Below are 25,299 nucleotides of genomic sequence, written 5' to 3' on the forward strand. Positions count from 1 at the left end.
CACAGATCAATGACTCGTATAATGCCTGTAGGATGAAAGAAAAAACATCCACTTAAACATATTATATGTTCTCCCACTTAAATGTAGAATTATATTATAATTTTATTTTTTTCATAAAAAAAGTTTTCTATTTTTTTAAGATTGTTTGAAAAACATGTAATAACATACTATTACGACTCGTATGATGTGAAGGGTTTTAGTGTGCTTGACTTGAGATTATATGTTGGATCAATGTAGGTGCTTGTGTGTATATTATAAATAAAACAAAATGGCAAAAGACGTCCTTTACATCTGCACGGTTTTTCAATTGACGTCCTTTGGCCAAACATATAGCATAAAGCATACTTCATGTTTCAAATCTATTTCACGTCACGTCCTTTGACACTAACCCCGTTAATTTTTCTTGTTAAATCTGGTCATGTGCAACGCACATGAGGGTAATTTTGTAATTTTACAATCTATTTATTAACAAATAATCTAAAAGAATAAATATATATAAAAACTCTCTCTCTCTCTCTCTCTCTCTCTCTCTCTCATATTCACCCAGTAACCCATCTTCATCTTCTTTTCCCACAATAGAACCATCACCACCATCAGTCACCTACCAAACAACCACCACCCATCACCTTCCACCGCAGCCGTCACCACTTGCCTCTCTATTACCCTAGATTTCGTCCACCGATTTCGTCCGCAGCCGCCACCATCAGAAAAACAACCACCGATTTTGTCCATAAACCCTAGATTTCGAAATCCTAGGGTTGGAGACAAACATAATACCTGCAATTTAGGGCTTTTCACAACTGAGAGAGGCGTCGCGGATGGTTTTGAACAGTGAGTAGATCGTTATTGTGGTCGTCGGAGAGAGAGCCGTTGTGATGGTGGGGGTGGTGCTTGGTGGTCGTCGTGGTGTTTGGTTGTGGTGTTGATGGTGGGTTATGAATATTTGGGGAAGAAGATGATGATTAAAAAAAATAAAACTTTTATTTATTTAAAGCCTCAAATTTTAAGTCAATTACACAAATAACCCCCCTGAAAGGGGTAAAAAGACTAAATTGCCCTTGCATGAGGTGCACATGATTGGATTTAACGAGAAAAACTAACCCTCGTTAGTGAAAAGGATGAACCATGCAACGTTTTTTTGAATTTTTTGTCATTAAATTTGCCAAAGGATGCTATAAATAATCATATGGAATTACATCGTCTTTGATTGCTTGATGTGTTGCATGTTGTAGCGGAGAAGACGAAGATTTAATCAAAGCAAACTGAAGTTTTAATTTAGTAAGAAACACCATATATATGATAAAAGTCACATATTTGAAATTAAAATCTTCCGATCACAAATTTGTCAAGGGTCGAATTCCTTCCATTTCAAAAGGCATTCAATTACACACACAAACACTTGATCTCTCATTCTCTCCATCTCTTCTCTTCTTATTCGCGAATTCAGACCCATTGTTTGCTTTAAACCTTCACTTTTTTATCTGAGTTCTGTTACGTCTTACTTGTTTAATTACTACGCCTGATTTGTTTGTTCTTTAATTAACGAATTACCTATTTTTCTTTCAATTTCAATTTCAAAATTAGGTTAGGCTTTCTAGAATGACTACTAATGCAAGTGGAAATAACATGTCGTTCTCTTCTTCAGGTATTATTACATGTTTGTTGTTTTGCAGTCTGATCAGAAGACAAAGAGCCTTAAGGCAGAACTCAGAGCTATTCTTCCAGAATTAGAAGAAATGAGAAAGAGGAGATCCGAGAGGGAAGAATCAATTCCTTGAAGAACTTCATGTGCAGCTACAAGCACTTGAGAAAGAGAATGTAATTCTACCCTTTTCACCATCAACTTTATTATAGCTTTAATAAACGGGTTTGTTTTCAAACTAATTACTTTTTGCTTTTGTCCTAAATAGCCAGAGTGATCGAATTAACAAAGTTCTAGACCACATGAACACCTTAAACTCACTGTGTGTGGTACTTGGAATGGACTTTAATCAAGCAGTTCAAGAAATTAATCCTCGTTTAGCAGAAACCCAAGGAACAAAAAGCCTAAGTAATGATGACATTGGGAGTCTTGCTGCTGCTATACACAAATTACATGAGCTCAAAAGAGAGAGAATGCAAAGAGTAAGTACATCGTTATATTTCAAATCTAATGGGCCAAAAGACCATGACGTTATTTAAATAGTTATAACCTCTTAAATTGCTTTGCTTTATCAGAAAATTGAGCTGGTCAAATGGATCGTAAGTGACCTGTAGTGTATTCAAATGGTAGTTTTCATATGGTAGATTAGTGTTGCTTTATTCTAAAAGCTAGATTCGTATTTTCATATGGTAGATTAGTGTTGCTTTCTTCTAAAAGCTAGATTCAACCCGGCCCGTTTTGATCCATCAGAAAAATGACATGTTCTGATCTGAACCCATTAATTTGTCAAACTTCTTTTGTTAGCTCCAAAATATTGCAAGATCCCTATTAGAGCTTTGGAATTTGATGGATACGCCTATTGAAGAGCAACAAGAATTTCAGAGTGTTACCTGCAACATAGCTGCTTCAGAGGAAGAGATAGCATAACCCAACTTGCTTTCGGTTGAGTTTATTAATTATGTAAGTAATGGTATTTGGACTTATTATTCAAAGTGTAACTAAGTTTTTCAAAAGGTCGAAACTTTAATAAGTTTTTTTCTTTTAAAGGTTGAGGATGAGGTTTTGCGGCTTGAAGATTTGAAATCAAGCAAAATGAAGGAACTTGTTTTCAAGAAAATATTAGAGTTGGAGGATATTTGTAGAAAGACTCACTTACTTCCTGAAGCTGATAGTTCAATGGAGATTGCAATGGAAGCTATTGAAACTGGTAAGTATAATTATATGTAAAATATATTCACTTGATATATGTTACATGCATGAATGGGACATTTGGTAAAGGGGCAGGATTGGTAATTTCTTCATTAACTTTTTTCTTAATGATGGGTCATTCAAAAGTTCATGGGCCAAAGTTGCCACCTTAAATATAACATACTCAAAATACAATGTGTGTGTTGGGTGACGTGTTAGAATTGGTGATTTTTGTACGGGTCAAAATGGGTTGAAATTGTCAACTCTCATCAATATTATAATTAAAATACAGTGTGCGTATAAATTATACTGAAATTACAATGTGTGTATTAAACTACACGGGTAAAAACAGGTCGGGTTGGCTCATAACACTTTCTACCCAAAGTTTCAAACTTTTTGATAAATAATTTGAGAATGTCAATTTAAGTATACAAGCAGTTTGGTATAATAGAACGATTAGGATTGACTTCGATTTCTCAAATACCAATCCTAACAACTTCGAGTGGTTGTAGTTAAGTCGCACAACCTTCCCTTAGTTGATTTAATTAGGTTATAGTTACACATTCCATTAACATATGATTTCTTTAACTGGCATGATAACCTAAGCAATCGTGTTAACAATGTTACTTTAGAATTGTCAAAACTAGAGAAATAGATCATAACCTATATCTCATCATTTCTAAGTACAAAATAGGGATCCATGTTTTATCTTTGAATAAATTGTCAAAGTATTCTTTTTACCATTTCTAGTTTCCAAGAACATGAGTTAACATGAATGATTATTAATCATCAACCTTGATGTATTGAGTTAAAGTGATAAAACGTTTCTTCATCAAAGGATAATTGCAAAATAACCATGTACTATACCAAACTAAACCACATGTTTCACATAACCATCAAGTAAAACAAAGCTTCTTCATAGATTTTAGATGGTAAATGGAGTTTAGCTCATAATGAGCATTGTTATAAACATTAAAAGAGATGATGATAACAAACACATGATTAAACTAAGAATAATCTAACCAAATGTGGATGAATCTTCCTTCTTAATGATGATGATGGATGATAATGATGATGGTAATGATGGATGATAGTGGTAACCTCCAAGCCTTCAAACTCCTCACAAGATCTTCAATATGAGTGTAATGTGGGTGTTTTTATAAGAGAAACCCGTTTAGAGATTTTCTTCAAGCACACCAAGTGAGTGCAACTTAAGCCTCCATTTATAGGCTGTCTGGAGAGAGGGGCACGTCCCCGTGCTTTATGTGGCATGGCCCCGTGTCCAGGTGTAACATCCGACCCCTCGCACCACCAATATTGTCCGCTCTGCCCACGAAGAGCTCACGGATTTGTTTTTGGTTGCCCAGATGTAGACTTCCCAGGAGGTCACCCATCCTAGTACTACTTCCACCTAATCACGCTTAATCGTGGAGTTTTCATGTGCTCCACAGCCAACTAAGCCCAAAACGCGTTGGTGATTGAAGAGGCAGGACATTTACTTATGAACCAAGGATCTCTCTTGTCCACGGCCGATGTGGGATTTGCCTAAGAGTGGGACGATGTTGTGTTTGCCAAGGGTGTTACAAACAACCCCCCTTTGGACTCATCGTCCTCGATGAGGCGTGTCCCAACATCCCGAACGGCACAAGAGTGGATCTGATACCACCTGTAACATTCGGCCCCTCGCACCACCAATATTGTCCGCTCTGCCCACGAAGAGATCAAGGATTTGTTTTTGGTTGCCCAGATGGAGACTTCCTAGGAGTTCACCCATCCTAGTACTACTTCCACCTAAGCACGCTTAACCGTGGAGTTTTCATGTGCTTCACAGCCAACTAAGCCCAAAACGCGTTGGTGATTGAAGAGGCAGGACATTTACTTATGAACCAAGGACCTCTCTTGTCCACGGCCGATGTGGGATTTGCCTAAGAGTGGGACGATGTTGTGTTTGCCAAGGGTGTTACACCAGGTGTCCAGTTGCATGGTGTCAGATCGTACATGATGACTCAGCCACGGCCCCTTGCTTCTTGAGGCACGACCCAGTGCTTTAATGTGACATGTGCTAATTCTTTTTGTCTTATCTGAAAGGTGACCACGGCCCCGTGGTTGAGGAGGCACGGCCCCGTGCTTTTGTATCCAGTGTTTGTCTTTTCTTGTAGATTTTTGTCTTTTCTTGTGTTCAGAAGCATGGGTGCGTGTTTCTTGAAGCATGGGTGCGTGTTTCTTGTTTTTCTTGTGTATTCTTCCGTTTTTCTTCGTATTTTCGCTTGTTTCTTTGTTTGAGGCTTGGGTTTATCTGAAATTGCATTTGGTTATGATAAGTAGCCTTCTGAGCTATGTTATTTGATAGAAGTTGCAGTTTTAGAGATTATTTTATACTAAAAAGATGTATAAATTTATATACATTAGTGGGCTAGACCAAGGAAATAGCAATGTACCTTGAGTGTGAGGGGGAGGTGGTCAACCTCTTAGTCATTGAACCTCTTATTGAAATCTGCATTGTTACGAAAAACTTGGGAAAGATAACGATTAAGAATATATTATCCTATAGTTAATAATAAGGATCTGAAATGAATAAGTGATTAGAAAAATATTACCCATTTTAGGATCCTTGATCTTTAAATGATACTTGATCCTGATTAGAAAAATACTTCTTGAGATGGAGAGATGGGCGGCTTGGGTAAAGGGTCACTTGTTGAAATGGGTTGGGCTTTGTTGATTCGTTAACCGTTATTGTCCATTGTTAACAAAATTAACAAATGGTTTATTTGTAGTTATAAAACAATTTTAACCATCGGCTCTTGATTCTTCGTTACAAAACGTGCTACCTTTTCTTGATTTTGGTTACAAAAACTATAAGTTCCTATTTTGGTTGCATAATGTGTTACTTGTTCTTGATTTGGTTGCATAAAGTGTTATATTTTCTCTATTTTGGTTACAAAAAAATTGTTAACAATCAGTTCTTGATTTGGTAGCATAAAGTGTAACATTTTCTTGATTTGGTTGCATCAAGTGTTATTTAATCTTGATTTTGGTTACAATAACCATCTTAACAATCGGTTCTTAATTATGGTTTGGTTACAAAAACAATGTTACTAATAAGTTCTTGATTTTGATCGCATAGTGTGCTACTTTTGCAGTCTGATCAGAAGACAAAGAGCCTTAAGGCAGAACTCGGAGCTATTCTTCCAGAATTAGAAGAAATGAGAAAGAGGAAATCCGAGAGGAAGAATCAATTCCTTGAAGTTATACAACAGATACAAATGATTCAAATGGAAATTTACGCAACTTCTTTCAAAACAGTATTGGATGGAACTGACTTATCGTTAAGAAAACTTGAAGATCTTCATGTGCAGCTACAAGCACTTAAGAAAGAGAAGGTAATTCTACCCTTTTCACCATCAACTTTATTATAACTTTAATAAACGGGTTTGTTATAAAACTAATTACTTTTTGCTTTTGTCCTAAATATCCAGAGTGATCGAATTAACAACGTTCTAGACCACATGAACACCTTAAACTCACTGTGTGTGGTGCTTGAAATGGACTTTAATCAGGCAGTTCAAGAAATTAATCCTCGTTTAGCAGAAACCCAACGAACAAAAGGCCTAAGTAATGATGCCATTGGGAGTCTTGCTGCTGCTATACACAAATTACATGAGCTCAAAAGAGAGAGGATGCAAAGAGTAAGTACATCGTTATATTTCAAATCTAATGGGCCAAAAGACCATGACGTTATTTAAATAGTTATAACCTCTTAAATTGCTTTGCTTTATCAGAAAATTGAGCTGGTCAAATGGGTCGTAAGTGACCTGTAGTGTATTCAAATGGTAGTTTTCATATGGTAGATTAGTGTTGCTTTATTCAAAAAGCTAGATTCGTATTTTCATATGGTAGATTAGTGTTGCTTTCTTCTAAAAGCTAGATTCAACCCGGCCCGTTTTGACCCATCAGAAAAATGAAATGTTCTGATTCGAACCCATTAATTTGTCAAACTTCTTCTGTTAGCTCCAAAATATTGCAAGATCCCTATTAGAGCTTTGGAATTTGATGGATGCGCCTATTGAAGAGCAACAAGAATTTCAGAGTGTTACCTGCAACATAGCTGCTTCAGAGGAAGAGAAATCAGAACCCAACTTGCTTTCGGTTGAGTTTATTAATTATGTAAGTAATGGTATTTGGACTTATTATTCTAAGTGTAACTAAGTTTTTCAAAAGGTCGAAACTTTAATAAGTTTTTTTCTTTTAAAGGTTGAGGCTGAGGTTTCGCGGCTTGAAGAGTTGAAATCAAGCAAAATGAAGGAACTTGTTTTCAAGAAAATATTAGAGTTGGAGGATATTTGTAGAAAGACTCACTTACTTCCTGAAGCTGATAGTTCAATGGAGATTGCAATGGAAGCTATTGAAACTGGTATGTATAATTATATGTAAAATATATTCACTTGATATATGTTACATGCATGAATGGGACATTTGGTAAAGGGGCAGGATTGGTAATTTCTTCATTAACTTTTTTCTGAATGATGGGTCATTCAAAAGTTCATGGGCCAAAGTTGCCACCTTAAATATAACATACTCAAAATACAATGTGTGTGTTGGGTGACGTGTTAGAATTGGTGATTTTTGTACCGGTCAAAATGGGTTAAAATTGTCAACTCTCATCAATATTATAATTAAAATACAATGTGCGTATAAATTATACTGAAATTACAATGTGTGTATTAAAATACACGGGTAAAAACAGGTCGGGTTGGCTCATAACACTTTCTACCCAAAGTTTCAAACTTTTTGATAAATAATTTGAGTGTCAGATTTATTTAAGTGATATTTCATTTAAAAGAATAGTTTAGAATGTTTTATGCATTAAAATACACGTGGAACAACTTTTGACATATCCGTTTGACTTTTTAAGTACTCATTTATTGGTAACTGGTTCACATTGCCACCTCTCATTGTCATACTTAAAATGCAATGTGTGTGTTGGGTAGAGGTGGTAAATGGGTTGGGTTGGGTCGAACGAATCATGGGTTGAAATGAGTCATGGGTCAAAACGAGTATGGGTTATAATGAGTTTTGGTCAAAACGGGTCAATTGCAAAAAGGGTTTTTTTTTTTTTTGGTGAACGAGAATAACGGCAGAAACATTTTAGTTTTTTTAGATTTTTCGTTTTTTATTTTTAATTTAAGTTATGATTTTTTTTTTAATTTTTTTTTTTGAATTTTCTTTGAGGGGTTTTCTATTAAGATAAAAAACCTTCAAAAAATATTCAAAAATAATAAAAAAAAATATAACTCAAAATATAAATCATAAACAAAAAAAGTAAAGCACTAAAATGTTTCCTACATTGTCCTCGTTCCATATAAAAATAAAAATAAAATAAAATAAAACGCCCCACCTAGAATTGAACCGAAACCGAAAGAATCGACGAAAAATAAACAAAGAAACAAAAAGCCAAAACCGGACCACATCAACCAAATCGAAAAAATCAATCAAAACGAAACTAAAAGAATTCAAATCGAAAAAAACAAAACTGAAAAAACGAACAAAAACGAGTCCGCAATCGACCAGAAAGAAACAAAAGAAACCAAAACCCAACACATCATGGATGAAAACTCGTGTTGGCTTGAAATCTGAACCGAACCCGTTCCATTCTGAAACCCGTTTCGTGCCGAAACCTTGTCTTGTACGAAAACCCGTTCCGATCTGAAACCTTTCACATTTCCTTAGGACACTAACCCACATCGACCCATTTCTTTGAACTTGTCGACCCATTTTGACCCGAAAATAAAAGAATGGAATTTCAAATGACTCATTTTGACTCATTTAGTTAAAACCTTTTAACCAAACCAACTCATTTAATTTTTAAAACAACTCAAATTGACTCATTTAAATGAGTTTGGGTCAAGATTGTCACCCCTAGTGTTGGGTAACAAGTTATAATGGGTTAGTTTTTTTATGGATCAAAACGGACTGGGTTGTCCCATAACAAATACAATTGTGAAAAAATTATTATTTCAGTGATAATATTTTTTAATATACTCATTTCACCAATAACCCGAATCGATCCATTCATAAGTAAATTGGTCAAAATTGATATCAGTAACAACAATTATATTTGCATATTTTGTGATACAAAGTTTGCATTTGTTAATGAAGGAGCTATTGATCCTGCTAGGCTTCTAGAACAACTGGAGCTTCAAATAGGAAAAGTTAAAGAAGAAGCATATAGCAGGAAAGAAATACTTGACAAGGTTGAAAAGTGGATTTCAGCTTGTGAAGAAGAGTGTTGGCCGGAGGAGTATAACAATGTGAATATTTTCTCTTTACCCTTAGTTACTTCTGTTCAGGGGCGAAGCTATGTGGGGACCGGGGTGGCCCCGGCCACTGTCGTATTCTCCGTTAGTATGGTAAATTTCGTGATTTTTTCGAAAATTTTTATAGGTATTAAGCGCGGTCACCCCCGATGTATTTTTCCTAAATGCTATTGGTCACTACTGATTTTTTTTATAAATATAATACCCCATCGTTTGTTTTTTTTCCAAAACCTTGCAATATTTATAAACAAAAGTTACAAAATAGTAGTCAGATAGTAAAAGATGTGTTTTTATAAATATTTTAGGTTTTTGTAATTCTTCTTCTAGGTATTCACCCTTAGGGATGAGATCGGTACCGTACTGGTGCAGGTACCGATACCAAAATATTCGGTTCAATACCGGTATTTAAGGTAAAATTTGAGATATAACGGTACCAAAACTCAAAACTTTGGTATCTACTCGGTACTGACGGTACCCAATCTGTACCGATTTTGGTACTGGTATCAATACCGAATTTGCTTATCCCTACTCACCCTTCCTCTCGCATCATCATTTATATTTTAAGTCTTTGTTGGTTAAAAAATTGTTTTTGATTTTTTATAACAACTGTTTGAATAAATGAAGAAAAATTAGATATATAGATTTTTTTTTGGTGCACGATTACCACCTTTTATATTTTTTAGAAACATCCAAACGATTTACAATGAAGTGGCAGGTAAGCGGGCAACAAGCTGCGCCGCAACCCCCTTTTGGATAGCAAACCCAATCCGACTAAAAACAAAGTTATGATTCTTATGGGCTGATAGGTTACTATACACAACTTTCTAAACCCTATTCAAAAGGTCCACGGCATCCGGAGCTAAGAAACCAAAAGTGTCAAAGGCGAAGGGGATAAACACGTGTTGATTCTCCAAACAAGCTCTCTCGTGTTTAGCAACCTTGCCCGATGCCGCCTTCAATGCTGCCTGGCCTGCTACAAATCCAGTGTCCCTAATCCCAACAAGAGGGGACACTCCTGTGAGGTCGACACAAGCGTGTTTTCCCCCTACCCACCCAAAAATAAGTATATCGGCCGGTCGTAATGTAGATCTTCCTTCTTGAGGATCCGTAAGAAAGTTTACAGGGGCTTCCTTTTTAGCTGAAATTCCGGCTCGTTTAAAAACATCGCATAGTGTAACACCCCGACCGAAGGCGGATTATACATCGGGGCGCTACGTATTGTTTCATTACTCGTGACACTATTTGGGTGTCAATATTTAATAAATACATTTCATTGCGCATGCGCATAACACACCATAAAGTAACATAAATCACATATCATAACTCATAATATTCAAATACATAAACTTGTCTTGTTATATTTTAAACTAGGTCCAAAGTAAAAGAAAACATCCTACGTGTCCTCGAGTTTCCAAAAGCAGCTACAGCAAACCTGAACATGTGTTAAAATAAAACGTCAACACTTGCGTGTCGGTGAGAAATCAAGATTAATAGATATAATAGATAATAACAAAGCACTGCGCGCAACATGTGTATAACTGGTGTTCAACATAGTGTGTAAACAGATTGTGATCAAGCCTAAATAGATCATAGCTCATAGTTCATAACGTGCTCCAAATCGAGCAAAAACAAATAATCATTCGTGTAAGTGCAAACAAACCAAGAAAATCGTAACAATAGGTCTCCCGTGTTCATCTAATGGATCCATGAAAACTTCGGAATAGGCCGATCAAAGCGGTTAATGATCCACACATACAAATATACAACACTAGTAAACGTCCATAACACATGGGTTTTGCGCACATAATTTCATAAACAAGTTTAAGACTCAAGTTGTACGAACACATGAACATCCCAAAACGTTAAAAATAAAAGGGGATTAGGTACGAGATTACTCACTTGTAAGAGGTGCGTTGAAAGATAACGTAAGAACCAACTTTGAAACAATCGAAAGTTAACCTATAAATAAGAGGTTATTGGTTTAACGATTGGTTTTTATGTCTTGAATATATGCAAGTCACTTAAACAAATTATATATTTACCGAGATTTCTGGGCAGAAAAGAAGAGAAGACGGATTGCAAAGAAGGGAGTGGAGGCGTCGCTGAAGATCTTCTGCAGAGAGTAAGGGAGAAAGATTTTGGGGAGAGTTCAAGTGTTGGAGTGTAGTGTGTAATTATCAAAGAAATTAGTTTTATTTATAGGAAAACCCTAGGGAACACATCCCTTGAAAAGGGGAAAAAGATCTTATCAAATCAAGGCAAAAGATATCAAAAGCAAAAGATATCACAAGCAAAAGATATGGTGGCAGCTGCAGGAGATGGGGAAGGCTGACAGGTTACTGTTCATAGCATGGGAGGGGTCAGTCAAAGTGATGTTCAAGACAAGGAAAAGAAGATTTTAAAAGATTATGTCAGTTACTTTTTCTGACAACCAAGAGGGTTGGTAAGCAAGCTGCGCCGAAAGTGACCTTTCGGACATATGTCAGATCTGACCTACTGTGCCCACACCTTGGCAGGTATAGCACAGAAGATAAGATATTTCAAAAGCATACAGGCTGGCTTAAACGGGAGAAAAGACTTAAGTGTCTAGCGCGAGAAGGCTTGAGTGCGCGAGGGCGAAGGCAGACAGAACAAACCTTAGCGCGCCGCGGGAAGAACTACGATCCTTAGCGCGCCGCGGGAAGAACTACAATCCTTAGCGCGCTGCGGGAAGAACTACAATCCTTTGCGCGCCGCGGGAACAGTTTGTCTCGCGTATCGCAGGAACAGCTGGTCTTCACGCAGGCTTCCTTGTAAGGAGTCTGGCGCGTGGAGCTGCGCAGACATCCTTAGGCGGGAAGAACCAAAGGACAAGCAAAGAGTTAAGAGAAAGAAAAGGGTTCAAGGCTTAAGGGTTAAGCAGAGGGGCGGGACGGCGACAAGAGTGAAAAAGGGGCGGGACGGCGGAAAGGAATTATTATTATTAGTAATATATATATATATATATATAATAAATTTATAAAGATTATAATCAAATTTTAAATCTTAAAAACGGATCCGAAAACGGGTACCTGGGTCGGGTCGGATTTGGGCAGTTGTCACAGTCTTCCCTACTTTAAGAAATTTCGTCCCGAATTTTAACTCGAAGTAGGAGGCGCAGAGAAAAGGTGCGGGTACTTGATCTTCAATTGATCTTCCCTTTCCCAAGTGAACTCGGCTCCGCGCTTGGACTCCCAGCGAACTTTGACAATAGGGATGCGACTGCGCTTGGTTTGCTTCACCTCGCGATCCATAATCTCAACAGGCTTCTCAACGAAGTGCATAGACTCATCAACTTGAACTTCATCAAGTGGTATGTGGAGGTTCTCGTCAGCTAAACATTTCTTGAGATTGGATACATGGAACGTTGGATGCACATTGCTGAGCGCGGGCGGCAGGTCCAGTTTGTAGGCAACCTTTCCCACCCTCGCAAGAATCTTGAACGGACCAACATAACGAGGTGCAAGCTTACCTTTCTTCCCAAAGCGGACAACACCCTTCCAGGGCGACACTTTGAGGAGAACAAGATCACCAACTAGAAATTCGAGAGGCTTCCGCCTGCGATCTGCGTAACTCTTCTGCCGGCTTCTGGCAGTCAGCAGATGATCACGGACCTTGGCGATTTTATCGGTTGTCTCTTGAACTAGTTCGGGTCCTGTGATTTGAACTTCACCCACTTCGTTCCAACAAATCGGTGAGCGGCACTTTCGACCGTAAAGTGCTTCAAATGGGGCCATACCGATGCTGGAATGATAGCTGTTATTATAAGAGAACTCGATCAGAGGTAGGTGTGAATCCCAATTACCTCCAAAATCAAGAACACAAGATCGAAGCATATCCTCAAGGGTTTGGATGGTTCGCTCAGACTGTCCGTCAGTCTGAGGATGATATGCAGTACTCATGTCCAAACGAGTTCCTAACGCAGATTGGAGAGATTTCCAAAAGTGAGATATAAAACGGCCATCGCGATCGGATATTATGCTCAAGGGAGTACCATGACGGCAGACAATTTCTTTGACATAAAGATGCGCAAGTTGTTCAACACGGTAGGTTTCACGAATGGGCAGAAAGTGGGCAGACTTGGTCAATCGATCCACTATTACCCAAATGCTATCATGTTTGCTTGCGGTCAAGGGTAACTTGGTGATAAAGTCCATTGCTATACTTTCCCATTTCCACGTAGGAATTTCTGGTTGTTCGAGCAAACCAGATGGGCGTTGATGTTCAGCTTTTACCTTAGAACAAGTTAGGCATTTAGCTACGAACACAGCAATATCCTTTTTCATACCGGGCCACCAATAAGGAAGGCGCAAATCCTTGTACATTTTGTCAGCGCCAGGATGAATGGAATACCGAGTTTTGTGCGCTTCACTCAGTATCTCAGTGCGAAGAATCTCATCATTGGGAATCCAGATGCGATTGAGATAACAGAGAGTTCCATACAGGTTAGGGACTAGATGCGCTTCCGCACCACACGCTAACTCGGCGCGTAGGTTGCCTTGGCTGATCGACGCGCGCTGCGCGTCGCGAATGCTCGATTCAAGATTGCTTTGGATCGGCGCGAAGTGAAGCTGCGTGTGCGGCAAAATACAGTTGAGTTGACTGGGTTTGCGGCTGAGCGCATCGGCTACCACATTAGCCTTTCCAGGGTGATATCGGATCTCACAATCGTAATCGCTGATGAGTTCGTTCCATCGGCGTTGTCTCATGTTAAGTTCCTTTTGATCAAAAATGTGCTGAAGGCTTTTATGGTCGGTGTAAATGATCACTTAGTACCATAAAGGTAGTGTCTCCAGATTTTTAAGGCAAATACAACTGCGCCAAGTTCGAGGTCGTGAGTCGTATAATTCTTTTCATGAATTTTGAGTTGCCTTGACGCGTAAGCGATAACCTTGCCTCGTTGCATAAGTACACAACCGAGACCTTGGTTGGAGGCATCACAATAAACGACAAGGTCGTCAGTACCCTCTGGTAACGTTAGAACAGGAGCTTCGCACAACTTTCGCTTGAGCGCTTGAAAGGCTTCTTCTTGCTTCGAGCCCCAAATATACTGTTTGCCTTTGCGCGTTAATGCTGTTAAAGGCAAGGCGATTTTTGAGAAGTTCGAAATGAATCGCCGGTAGTAACCAGCTAAGCCCAAAAAGGAACGGATTTCGGTAGGAGTGGTCGGTGTAATCCAGTGCTTGATTGCTTCAATTTTGGATGGGTCGACATGAATACCCATCTTGTTTACAACATGACCAAGAAACTGTACTTCGTCAGACCAAAACTCACACTTGGAGAGTTTGGCATAGAGTTGTTCGGTTCGAAGCTTTTGCAACACCAACAGAAGATGTTGTTCATGCTCGGCCTTGGTTTTGGAATATATCAGAACGTCATCGATAAACACGATCACGAATTGGTCCAAGAAAGGCCTACACACCCGGTTCATTAGATCCATGAAGACAGCGGGTGCGTTGGTTAAACCGAAGGGCAAGACCAAGAATTCAAAATGACCGTAGCGGGTTCGAAAGGCAGTTTTGGGAATATCTTCATCGCGGATACGCAACTGGTGATAGCCAGAATGGAGATCGATTTTGGAGAAGCAAGAGGCACCTTGGAGTTGGTCAAAGAGGTCGTCAATACGCGGTAAGGGGTACCGGTTCTTAATGGTGAGCTTGTTCAGCTCGCGGTAATCGATACACATGCGAAACGAACCGTCTTTCTTTTTAACGAACAAAACCGGAGCACCCCACGGCGAAGAGCTAGGGCGAATGAATCCTTTATCGGTCAACTCTTGAAGTTGACTTGCTAATTCTTGCATTTCAGTGGGTGCAAGTCGATAAGGAGATTTGGCTACGGGGGATGCACCAGGAACAAGATCAACACGAAACTCGACTTCCCGAGCGGGAGGTAAACCAGAAAGATCTTCGGGAAAGACTTCAGGAAAGTCACGCACGATGGGGATTTCATGAAGTTTCTTCTTTCCTTCATCGGGTTTGACCACATGAGCTAAGAACGCGACACATTTCTTTCGTAAAAGTCTTCGGGCTTCAGTGCATGACATAAGTTTAAGACCGTTAGATGGTTTCTCGCCGTAGATATGAAGATCTTGACCATTTTCCCGAGGAATGCGAATCAATTTCTTGGCGCAGATTACTTCGGCGCGATTTTGCGAGAGCCAGTCCATACCAATAATAACATCAAAACTTCCAAGAGGCATGGGAATGAGGTTGATTAGAAAATCGTGTTCATTAAGGTTAAGCGTGCAATCTTTGATCACGGAGTTTATTATAATTGTTTCACCGTTAGCCATTTCAACTGTAAAGTTTTCGTTTAAGTTTATTCGCGGTCGCGCAAGTTTTTGTTCAAATGCGCGAGAAATAAAACTCCTATCGGCGCCAGTATCAAAAAGTATAGATGCATATAGTCCGTTAAGTAAAAAAGTACCATTAATCACGTCATTATTCGCTTGCGCTTGGTGCGCGGTTATATTAAAAGCTCGTCCGCGCGCCACTTGGTTTGAAATTTGGTTAACCGGATTAGCTTGCGTAATTTGTACTTGCAGTCTCGGGCACGCGTTCCGGAAATGACTGGGGTCACCGCAGTTATAGCACGACCTGGGTCGTGGATTTTGGTATGTTGATTGTGGGTTTTGCGGGTAGGTTGGTGGTGTTTGCGCGATTGGGTTGGCGGGGAAGGACTCTACAGTACTCAGCAGTGTGACCAATACGGCCACATTGGTTGCATTGCCGACACGGGGGTTTGAGTTGGGTGATGAAGTTTACAGGTTGGGCAAAAGGGTTGGTTTCCTGTGTAAGGTTTCTTAGTTGACGGGGCAGGGAGCGCGGAATTGGTTAACGCATAGTTATGGACTACAGGGGGTGTTGGGTAGGTTGACAGTGGGTTAGGAGCGTATACTGGAGGTTGGTAGGCGGGTTGCTGGACGATGAGCGGGTTGGTAAGCGCGTAGGCTTGATGATTGGGTTTGCGCCTGCGTTTTAGGTTGTTATGGTTTGAGGGTTCTGGCTTGGTTTCTGTTGGTTCTGGGACAGTCTTGGTGAGTTTGGTCTTCTCGGCTCCCCGCAGGAACAGGGTTCCTGCCCTGACATGGTTGTCGCTGAGCACAGCGGCCAACTCGATGGCGTCAGAGAGGGTTACTGGGTTCCTGGCCCATACAGAATCTTGAATTTCCATGGGAAGACCCCCAAGAAACTTTTCGATGGCGCGGCGGGGAAGGGGTAACTAGGTGCGGGACACGCAAACTTAGTTCGTGAAAGCGCGTAGCGTACTCGCGCGCTTCGCCACTGTACTGTTTCAAGTTCCAAAATTCCTCCTCAAGGCGCTTTACTTCGTTGGGAGGGCAAAATTCTCGAGTCAAAAGATCCTTGAATTCCTCCCAGAGCATGCTAGAAGCAGCCTCTGCGCCACGCGCGTGAGCTACTCCGTTCCACCATGTAAGCGCCCTTGATTCCAGGACACTTGAGGCGTATAAGGTTCGTCGGTCTGGAGGGCAATGGGTATGGAGGAAGGTGTTCTCAATTTTCTCGAGCCATTGGAGCATTACGGTGGCTCCTTCGAGCCCTGTGAATTTCGGAGGGTTACCCGCATTAAAGGACTTAATATTGTATCCGGAGGGGTTGGTATTATTTTGATTTAAGGCTTGGGCTATTGCGGCGGCCATTTCCTGGGAACGACGCTGCATACGTCTGCGCGAGGCTTCTCTCCTCTGATGACGGCGAGCTGATATCAGAGGCATTCTATAAAAGTTTTAGTTTTTGTTAATATCTTGGTATGGGAAATCGTTTCAGCGCAAAGTATATCATTGTAAAGCTTGTTTCGCGGAGTTAAATGCTATCAAATTTTGAAGTAAAATATGAATTTAAATGCAAACTTAATACAGGTAATGAATTCGAATTGAAAATCGACAATTCATGCATCACCATGACTTTTTAAATCTTCAATTTAAAATATACGAGTAAAGGAGTATTGGAGGTTGACAATTCATGTATCACCATGACTTTTCAAATCTTCAATTTAAAATATACGAGTAAATGAGTATTGGAGGTTGACAATTCATGTATCACCATGACTTTTCAAATCTTCAATTCTAGAACATAAAGTTAATGGGGATTGAAAATCACTATTCATGTATCACCATGACTTTTCGGATTTTCAATGTTAAGTCCCAACAACAAACAAATATTTAAGTAAAGAAACGAATTGAAATTTAACAATAAAAATCGAAAGATCGCGGATAAAACATGAAATCATGTGCTGCGTATGCGCAAGCATATTTTATAAATATCGAGTAATTAACAATAAGCGCGCAATTATGAGATTTTTCTCATGCGCGAGAAGGGACTCTTAGGTATTCTAGGTCGTTACGTCTAACCACCTAATCCTAAAGTCACGGAGCTCTGATACCAATCTGTAACACCCCGACCGAAGGCGGATTATACATCGGGGCGCTACGTATTGTTTCATTACTCGTGACACTATTTGGGTGTCAATATTTAATAAATACATTTCATTGCGCATGCGCATAACACACCATAAAGTAACATAAATCACATATCATAACTCATAATATTCAAATACATAAACTTGTCTTGTTATATTTTAAACTAGGTCCAAAGTAAAAGAAAACATCCTACGTGTCCTCGAGTTTCCAAAAGCAGCTACAGCAAACCTGAACATGTGTTAAAATAAAACGTCAACACTTGCGTGTCGGTGAGAAATCAAGATTAATAGATATAATAGATAATAACAAAGCACTGCGCGCAACATGTGTATAACTGGTGTTCAACATAGTGTGTAAACAGATTGTGATCAAGCCTAAATAGATCATAGCTCATAGTTCATAACGTGCTCTAAATCGAGCAAAAACAAATAATCATTCGTGTAAGTGCAAACAAACCAAGAAAATCGTAACAATAGGTCTCCCGTGTTCATCTAATGGATCCATGAAAACTTCGGAATAGGCCGATCAAAGCGGTTAATGATCCACACATACAAATATACAACACTAGTAAACGTCCATAACACATGGGTTTTGCGCACATAATTTCATAAACAAGTTTAAGACTCAAGTTGTACGAACACATGAACATCCCAAAACGTTAAAAATAAAAGGGGATTAGGTACGAGATTACTCACTTGTAAGAGGTGCGTTGAAAGATAACGTAAGAACCAACTTTGAAACAATCGAAAGTTAACCTATAAATAAGAGGTTATTGGTTTAACGATTGGTTTTTATGTCTTGAATATATGCAAGTCACTTAAACAAATTATATATTTACCGAGATTTCTGGGCAGAAAAGAAGAGAAGACGGATTGCAAAGAAGGGAGTGGAGGCGTCGCTGAAGATCTTCTGCAGAGAGTAAGGGAGAAAGATTTTGGGGAGAGTTCAAGTGTTGGAGTGTAGTGTGTAATTATCAAAGAAATTAGTTTTATTTATAGGAAAACCCTAGGGAACACATCCCTTGAAAAGGGGAAAAAGATCTTATCAAATCAAGGCAAAAGATATCAAAAGCAAAAGATATCACAAGCAAAAGATATGGTGGCAGCTGCAGGAGATGGGGAAGGCTGACAGGTTACTGTTCATAGCATGGGAGGGGTCAGTCAAAGTGCTGTTCAAGACAAGGAAAAGAAGATTTTAAAAGATTATGTCAGTTACTTTTTCTGACAACCAAGAGGGTTGGTAAGCAAGCTGCGCCGAAAGTGACCTTTCGGACAGATGTCAGATCTGACCTACTGTGCCCACACCTTGGCAGGTATAGCACAGAAGATAAGATATTTCAAAAGCATACAGGCTGGCTTAAACGGGAGAAAAGACTTAAGTGTCTAGCGCGAGAAGGCTTGAGTGCGCGAGGGCGAAGGCAGACAGAACAAACCTTAGCGCGCCGCGGGAAGAACTACGATCCTTAGCGCGCCGCGGGAAGAACTACGATCCTTAGCGCGCCGCGGGAAGAACTACGATCCTTAGCGCGCCGCGGGAAGAACTACGATCCTTTGCGCGCCGCGGGAAGAACTACGATCCTTAGCGCGCCGCGGGAAGAACTACGATCCTTAGCGCGCCGCGGGAAGAACTACAATCCTTTGCGCGCCGCGGGAAGAACTACAATCCTTTGCGCGCCGCGGGAAGAACTACAATCCTTAGCGCGCCGCGGGAACAGTTTGTCTCGCGTATCGCAGGAACAGCTGGTCTTCACGTAGGCTTCCTTGTAAGGAGTCTGGCGCGTGGAGCTGCGCAGACATCCTTAGGCGGGAAGAACCAAAGGACAAGCAAAGAGTTAAGAGAAAGAAAAGGGTTCAAGGCTTAAGGGTTAACCAGAGGGGCAGGACGGCGACAAGAGAGAAAAAGGGGCGGGACGGCGGAAAGGAATTATTATTATTAGTAATATATATATATATATAAATAATAAATTTATAAAGATTATAATCAAATTTTAAATCTTAAAAACGGATCCGAAAACGGGTACCTCGGTCGGGTCGGATTTGGGCAGTTGTCACACATAGAACATCCCTCACCAAATCATGCCTGTACTTAAACCCAGGCAACTCTTTGCAGTGAACCGCATGCTCGCCAAAAGAATCCAAACAAACCTTACGGCAAACCGGGCACGGCTCATCTACCGGAAACAAAGGGATCATTAACCGATACTTCAGGATGGCCCGGTACTCCAAAGCCGACATATGTTGGCCCAATCCTTCAATAGGGAGAACACTTAAGAAATCTTGATCCCGAGAAGCCCGGCCCGAATCACCGACCCGACCCGAATCACCAACTCGAACCGAATCGTCGACCCGAAAATTTTTGAGTCCATGAATTCGGTCACCTCCGTGACTAAGCGCAAGCTTCGCCACTGCTTCTGTTTCTTCAATTTAATTACATGCTCAACTAAAATAACTTTTATTGTTTTGTATCCAGGATTATCTAGAAGGGGCGCGCATCTCACTCTAAAACGTGCAGAAAAAGCCCGCGCTTTAGTAAATAAACTTCCAGGTAAATCTTACTTTCGTGCAATTTTGTAAAATATTTGTTTCAATAATGAAGTATTTTTTCATAGATATAATTTTTTTTGTTGTTTTTCGAACAGGAATGGTGGAGGCATTAGCTGTAAAGACAATAACCTGGGATGATGAGAGAGGCATTGAATTCACTTATGATGGTGTAAGAAAGATTAACTTATATAATAATATTAAAAATGTGTTTTTTTATGTTATTTTATTAAATTTTCGGGTCGACGATTCGGTTCGAGTCGGTGATTCGGGCCGGGTCGGATAAAACAATATGAAATCTATATATCTAATTTTTCTTCATCTATTGAAACAGTTGTTATAAAAAATCAAAAACAATTTTTTAACCAACAAAGACTAAAATAAATAAACTTCCAGGTAAATCTTACTTTCATGCTATTTTGTAAAATATTTGTTTCAATAATGAAGTATTTTTTTCATAGATATAATTTTGTTGTTGTTTTTTGAACAGGAATGGTGAAGGCATTAGCTGTAAAGACAATAACCTAGGAGGATGAAAGAGGCATTGAATTCACTTACGATGGAGTAAGAAAGATTGACTTATATAATAATATTAAAAATGTGTTTTTTTTATGTTATTTTATAAAATTTTCGGGTCGACGATTCGGTTCGAGTCGGTGATTCGGGTCGGGTCGGTGATTCGGGCTGGGTCGGATAAAACAATATGACATCTATATATCTAATTTTTATTCATTTATTCAAACAGTTGTTATAAAAAATCAAAAACAATTTTTTAACCAACAAAGACTAAAATAAATAAACTTCCAGGTAAATCTTACTTTCATGCTATTTTGTAAAATATTTGTTTCAATAATGAAGTATTTTTTCATAGATATAATTTTTTTGTTGTTTTTTTGAACAGGAATGGTGAAGGCATTAGCTGTAAAGACAATAACCTCATTTTTTTGTTGTTTTTTGAATATGAATGGTGAAGGCATTAGCTGTAAAGACAATAACCTGGGAGGATGAGAGAGACATTGAATTCACTTATGATGGAGTAAGAAAGATTGACTTATATAATAATATTAAAAATATGTTTTTTTTATGTTGTTTTATAAAATTTTCAGGTCGACGATTCGGTTCGAGTCGGTGATTCGGATCGGGTCGGTGATTCGGGCTGGGTCGGATAAAACAATATGACGTCTATATATCTAATTTTTCTTCATTTATTCAAACAGTTGTTATAAAAAAATTAAAAACAATTTTTTAACCAACAAAGACTAAATAAATAAACTTCCAGGTAAATCTTACTTTCAAGCTATTTTGTAAAATATTTGTTTCAATAATGAAGTATTTTTTCATAGATCTAATTTTTTTTTTGTTTTTTGAACAGGAATGGTGAAGGGATTAACTGTAAAGACAATAACCTGGGAGGATGAGAGAGGCATTGAATTCACTTAGGATGGTGTAAGAAAGATTGACTTATATAATAATATTAAAAATGTGTTTTTTTATGTTGTTTTATAAAATTTTCAGGTCGACGATTCGGTTCGAGTCGGTGATTCGGGTCGGGTCGGTGATTCGGGCTGGGTCGGATAAAACAATATGACGTCTATATATCTAATTTTTCTTCGTTTATTCAAACAGTTGTTATAAAAAATTAAAAACAATTTTTTAACCAACAAAGACTAAAATAAATAAACTTTCAGGTAAATCTTACTTTCATGCTATTTTGTAAAATATTTGTTTCAATAATAAAGTATTTTTTCATAGATCTAATTTTTTTTTTGTTTTTTGAACAGGAATGGTGAAGGCATTAACTGTAAAGACAGTAACCTGGGAAGATGAGAGAGGCATTGAATTCACTTAGGATGGTGTAAGAAAGATTGACTTATATAATAATATTAAAAATGTGTTTTTTTATGTTATTTTATAAAATTTTCGGGTCAACGATTCGGTTCGAGTCGGTGATTCGGGTCGGGTCGGTGATTCGGGCCGGGTCGGATAAAACAATATGACATCTATATATCTAATTTTTCTTCATTTATTCAAACAGTTATAAAAAATCAAAAACAATTTTTTAACCAACAAAGACTAAAATAAATAAACTTCCAGGTAAATCTTACTTTCATGCTATTTTGTAAAATATTTGTTTCAATAATGAAGTATTTTTTCATAGATATAATTTTTTTGTTGTTTTTTGAACAGGAATGGTGAAGGCATTAGCTGTAAAGACAATAACCTCATTTTTTTGTTGTTTTTTGAATATGAATGGTGAAGGCATTAGCTGTAAAGACAATAACCTGGGAGGATGAGAGAGGCATTGAATTCACTTATGATGGAGTAAGAAAGATTGACTTATATAATAATATTAAAAATGTGTTTTTTTATGTTGTTTTATAAAATTTTCAGGTCGACGATTCGGTTCGAGTCGGTGATTCGGATCGGGTCGGTGATTCGGGCTGGGTCGGATAAAACAATATGACGTCTATATATCTAATTTTTCTTCATTTATTCAAACAGTTGTTATAAAAAAATTAAAAACAATTTTTTAACCAACAAAGACTAAATAAATAAACTTCCAGGTAAATCTTACTTTCAAGCTATTTTGTAAAATATTTGTTTCAATAATGAAGTATTTTTTCATAGATCTAATTTTTTTTTTTTGTTTTTTGAACAGGAATGGTGAAGGGATTAACTGTAAAGACAATAACCTGGGAGGATGAGAGAGGCATTGAATTCACTTAGGATGGTGTAAGAAAGATTGACTTATATAATAATATTAAAAATGTGTTTTTTTATGTTGTTTTATAAAATTTTCAGGTCGACGATTCGGTTCGAGTCGGTGATTCGGGTCGGGTCGGTGATTCGGGCTGGGTCGGATAAAACAATATGACGTCTATATATCTAATTTTTCTTCATTTATTCAAACAGTTGTTATAAAAAATTAAAAACAGTTTTTTAACCAACAAAGACTAAAATAAATAAACTTTCAGGTAAATCTTACTTTCATGCTATTTTGTAAAATATTTGTTTCAATAATAAAGTATTTTTTCATAGATCTAATTTTTTTTTTGTTTTTTGAACAGGAATGGTGAAGGCATTAACTGTAAAGACAGTAACCTGGGAGGATGAGAGAGGCATTGAATTCACTTAGGATGGTGTAAGAAAGATTGACTTATATAATAATATTAAAAATGTGTTTTTTTATGTTATTTTATAAAATTTTCGGGTCAACGATTCGGTTCGAGTCGGTGATTCGGGTCGGGTCGGTGATTCGGGCCGGGTCGGATAAAACAATATGACATCTATATATCTAATTTTTCTTCATTTATTCAAACAGTTGTAAAAAATCAAAAACAATTTTTTAACCAACAAAGACTAAAATAAATAAACTTCCAGGTAAATCTTACTTTCATGCTATTTTGTAAAATATTTGTTTCAATAATGAAGTATTTTTTCATAGATATAATTTTTTTGTTGTTTTTTGAACAGGAATGATGAAGGCATTAGCTGTAAAGACAATAACCTCATTTTTTTGTTGTTTTTTGAATATGAATGGTGAAGGCATTAGCTGTAAAGACAATAACCTGGGAGGATGAGAGAGGCATTGAATTCACTTATGATGGAGTAAGAAAGATTGACTTATATAATAATATTAAAAATGTGTTTTTTTATGTTGTTTTATAAAATTTTCAGGTCGACGATTCGGTTCGAGTCGGTGATTCGGATCGGGTCGGTGATTCGGGCTGGGTCGGATAAAACAATATGACGTCTATATATCTAATTTTTCTTCATTTATTCAAACAGTTGTTATAAAAAAATTAAAAACAATTTTTTAACCAACAAAGACTAAAATAAATAAACTTCCAGGTAAATCTTACTTTCGTGCTATTTTGTAAAATATTTGTTTCAATAATGAAGTATTTTTTCATAGATCTAATTTTTTTTTTTGTTTTTTGAACAGGAATGGTGAAGGCATTAACTGTAAAGACAATAACCTGGGAGGATGAGAGAGGCATTGAATTCACTTAGGATGGTGTAAGAAAGATTGACTTATATAATAATATTAAAAATTTGTTTTTTTATGTTGTTTTATAAAATTTTCAGGTCGACGATTCGGTTCGAGTCGGTGATTCGGGTCGGGTCGGTGATTCGGGCTGGGTCGGATAAAACAATATGACGTCTATATATCTAATTTTTTTTCATTTATTCAAACAGTTGTTATAAAAAATTAAAAACAATTTTTTAACCAACAAAGACTAAAATAAATAAACTTCCAGGTAAATCTTACTTTCCTGCTATTTTGTAAAATATTTGTTTCAATAATGAAGTATTTTTTCATAGATATAATTTTTTTGTTGTTTTTTGAGCAGGAATGGTGAAGGCATTATCTGTAAAGACAATATTCTGGGAGGATGAGAGAGGCATTGAATTCACTTATAATGGAGTAAGAAAGATTGACTTATATAATAATATTAAAAATGTGTTTTTTAATGTTATTTTATAAAATATGTCCTGTGCAGATCCGACTTCTATCCATGCTTGAAGAATATAAAACCTTAAGACAAGTAAAAGAAGAACGGAAACATCAAAGGGTACAATATAATTTAAGTGTTGTGAATGGGTTGACCCGTTTGGCCCGATCTCATGACTTTATAATGTTGTTTTGTGTGTTTTTAGGATCAAAAAGAACTTCAAGGACAGTTGATGGCGGAACAGGAAGCCATGTTCCGGGTCAAAACCGAGCCCGATGAAACAAAGTGAGAAAAAGGGGTCCAAGATGTCATATGGTGGGGCAAGTAACAGAAGGTTATCACTCGGGGGAGCTATGCATGCAACTAAAACTGATCTTCACTCCGTTAGAGCCACGCTTAATACCCGACATGGCAAAAAGAACGAACGACGCCTAATACCCGACATGGCAAAAAGAACGAACGACAATTAAATAATAACCGGGATGATGGATTTTCAGGCCTTTCAGCTGGTAAAATAACTCTTTTTAACTTTTTCTTACAATAATGTCATTTTAACCTCTACTTGTGAAATATCATATATACCAAACATAAACTTAAAATAGTAAATATGAATCTTTTGTAATGGGATGGCAGTTGCGAAACTTTTGTTTTTGTTCGGCGACGATGGTGGTGGTGGAATGGGAGTGGGGGTGTTTAT

General features: G+C 37.9%; 1 protein-coding gene and 1 long non-coding RNA gene across 2 annotated transcripts; both read left to right on the forward strand.

Moving 5' to 3' along the window:
- The first annotated feature begins 2,609 nt into the window (after nucleotides 1–2,609).
- Nucleotides 2,610–9,328, forward strand: LOC143567679 (65-kDa microtubule-associated protein 3-like). The gene is made up of 10 exons (XM_077054042.1): nucleotides 2,610–2,636; nucleotides 2,690–2,849; nucleotides 2,921–2,931; nucleotides 5,971–6,210; nucleotides 6,307–6,516; nucleotides 6,610–6,633; nucleotides 6,839–6,994; nucleotides 7,082–7,241; nucleotides 8,987–9,228; nucleotides 9,272–9,328. The coding sequence occupies exons 1-10, from the start codon at nucleotides 2,610–2,612 to the stop codon at nucleotides 9,326–9,328; spliced, it is 1,287 nt and encodes a 428-aa protein (XP_076910157.1).
- A 10,760-nt stretch (nucleotides 9,329–20,088) lies between these two features.
- Nucleotides 20,089–24,701, forward strand: LOC143567684 (uncharacterized). Its single transcript, XR_013141452.1, has 3 exons — nucleotides 20,089–20,149; nucleotides 20,244–20,317; nucleotides 24,651–24,701. It is a non-coding gene; the product is annotated as an uncharacterized LOC143567684 (long non-coding RNA).
- Nucleotides 24,702–25,299: the final 598 nt, after the last annotated feature.

Source organism: Bidens hawaiensis, unplaced genomic scaffold (genome assembly GCF_021521415.1).
Source record: "Bidens hawaiensis isolate Kalapana, Puna unplaced genomic scaffold, B.hawaiensis_p1.1 tig00023607_1, whole genome shotgun sequence".
Classification (NCBI taxonomy): Eukaryota; Viridiplantae; Streptophyta; class Magnoliopsida; order Asterales; family Asteraceae; genus Bidens; species Bidens hawaiensis.

Bases quoted from the DNA above. Each gene is read 5' to 3' on its own strand.
- LOC143567679 (XM_077054042.1), top strand. From the start codon at position 2,610: ATGGTATTTGGACTTATTATTCAAAGT. The intron at 6,517-6,609 runs GTAAGTACATCG...TTGCTTTATCAG, and splicing joins AAAGAGAGAGGATGCAAAGA to AAAATTGAGCTGGTCAAATG. The intron at 6,995-7,081 runs GTAAGTAATGGT...TTTCTTTTAAAG, and splicing joins CGGTTGAGTTTATTAATTAT to GTTGAGGCTGAGGTTTCGCG.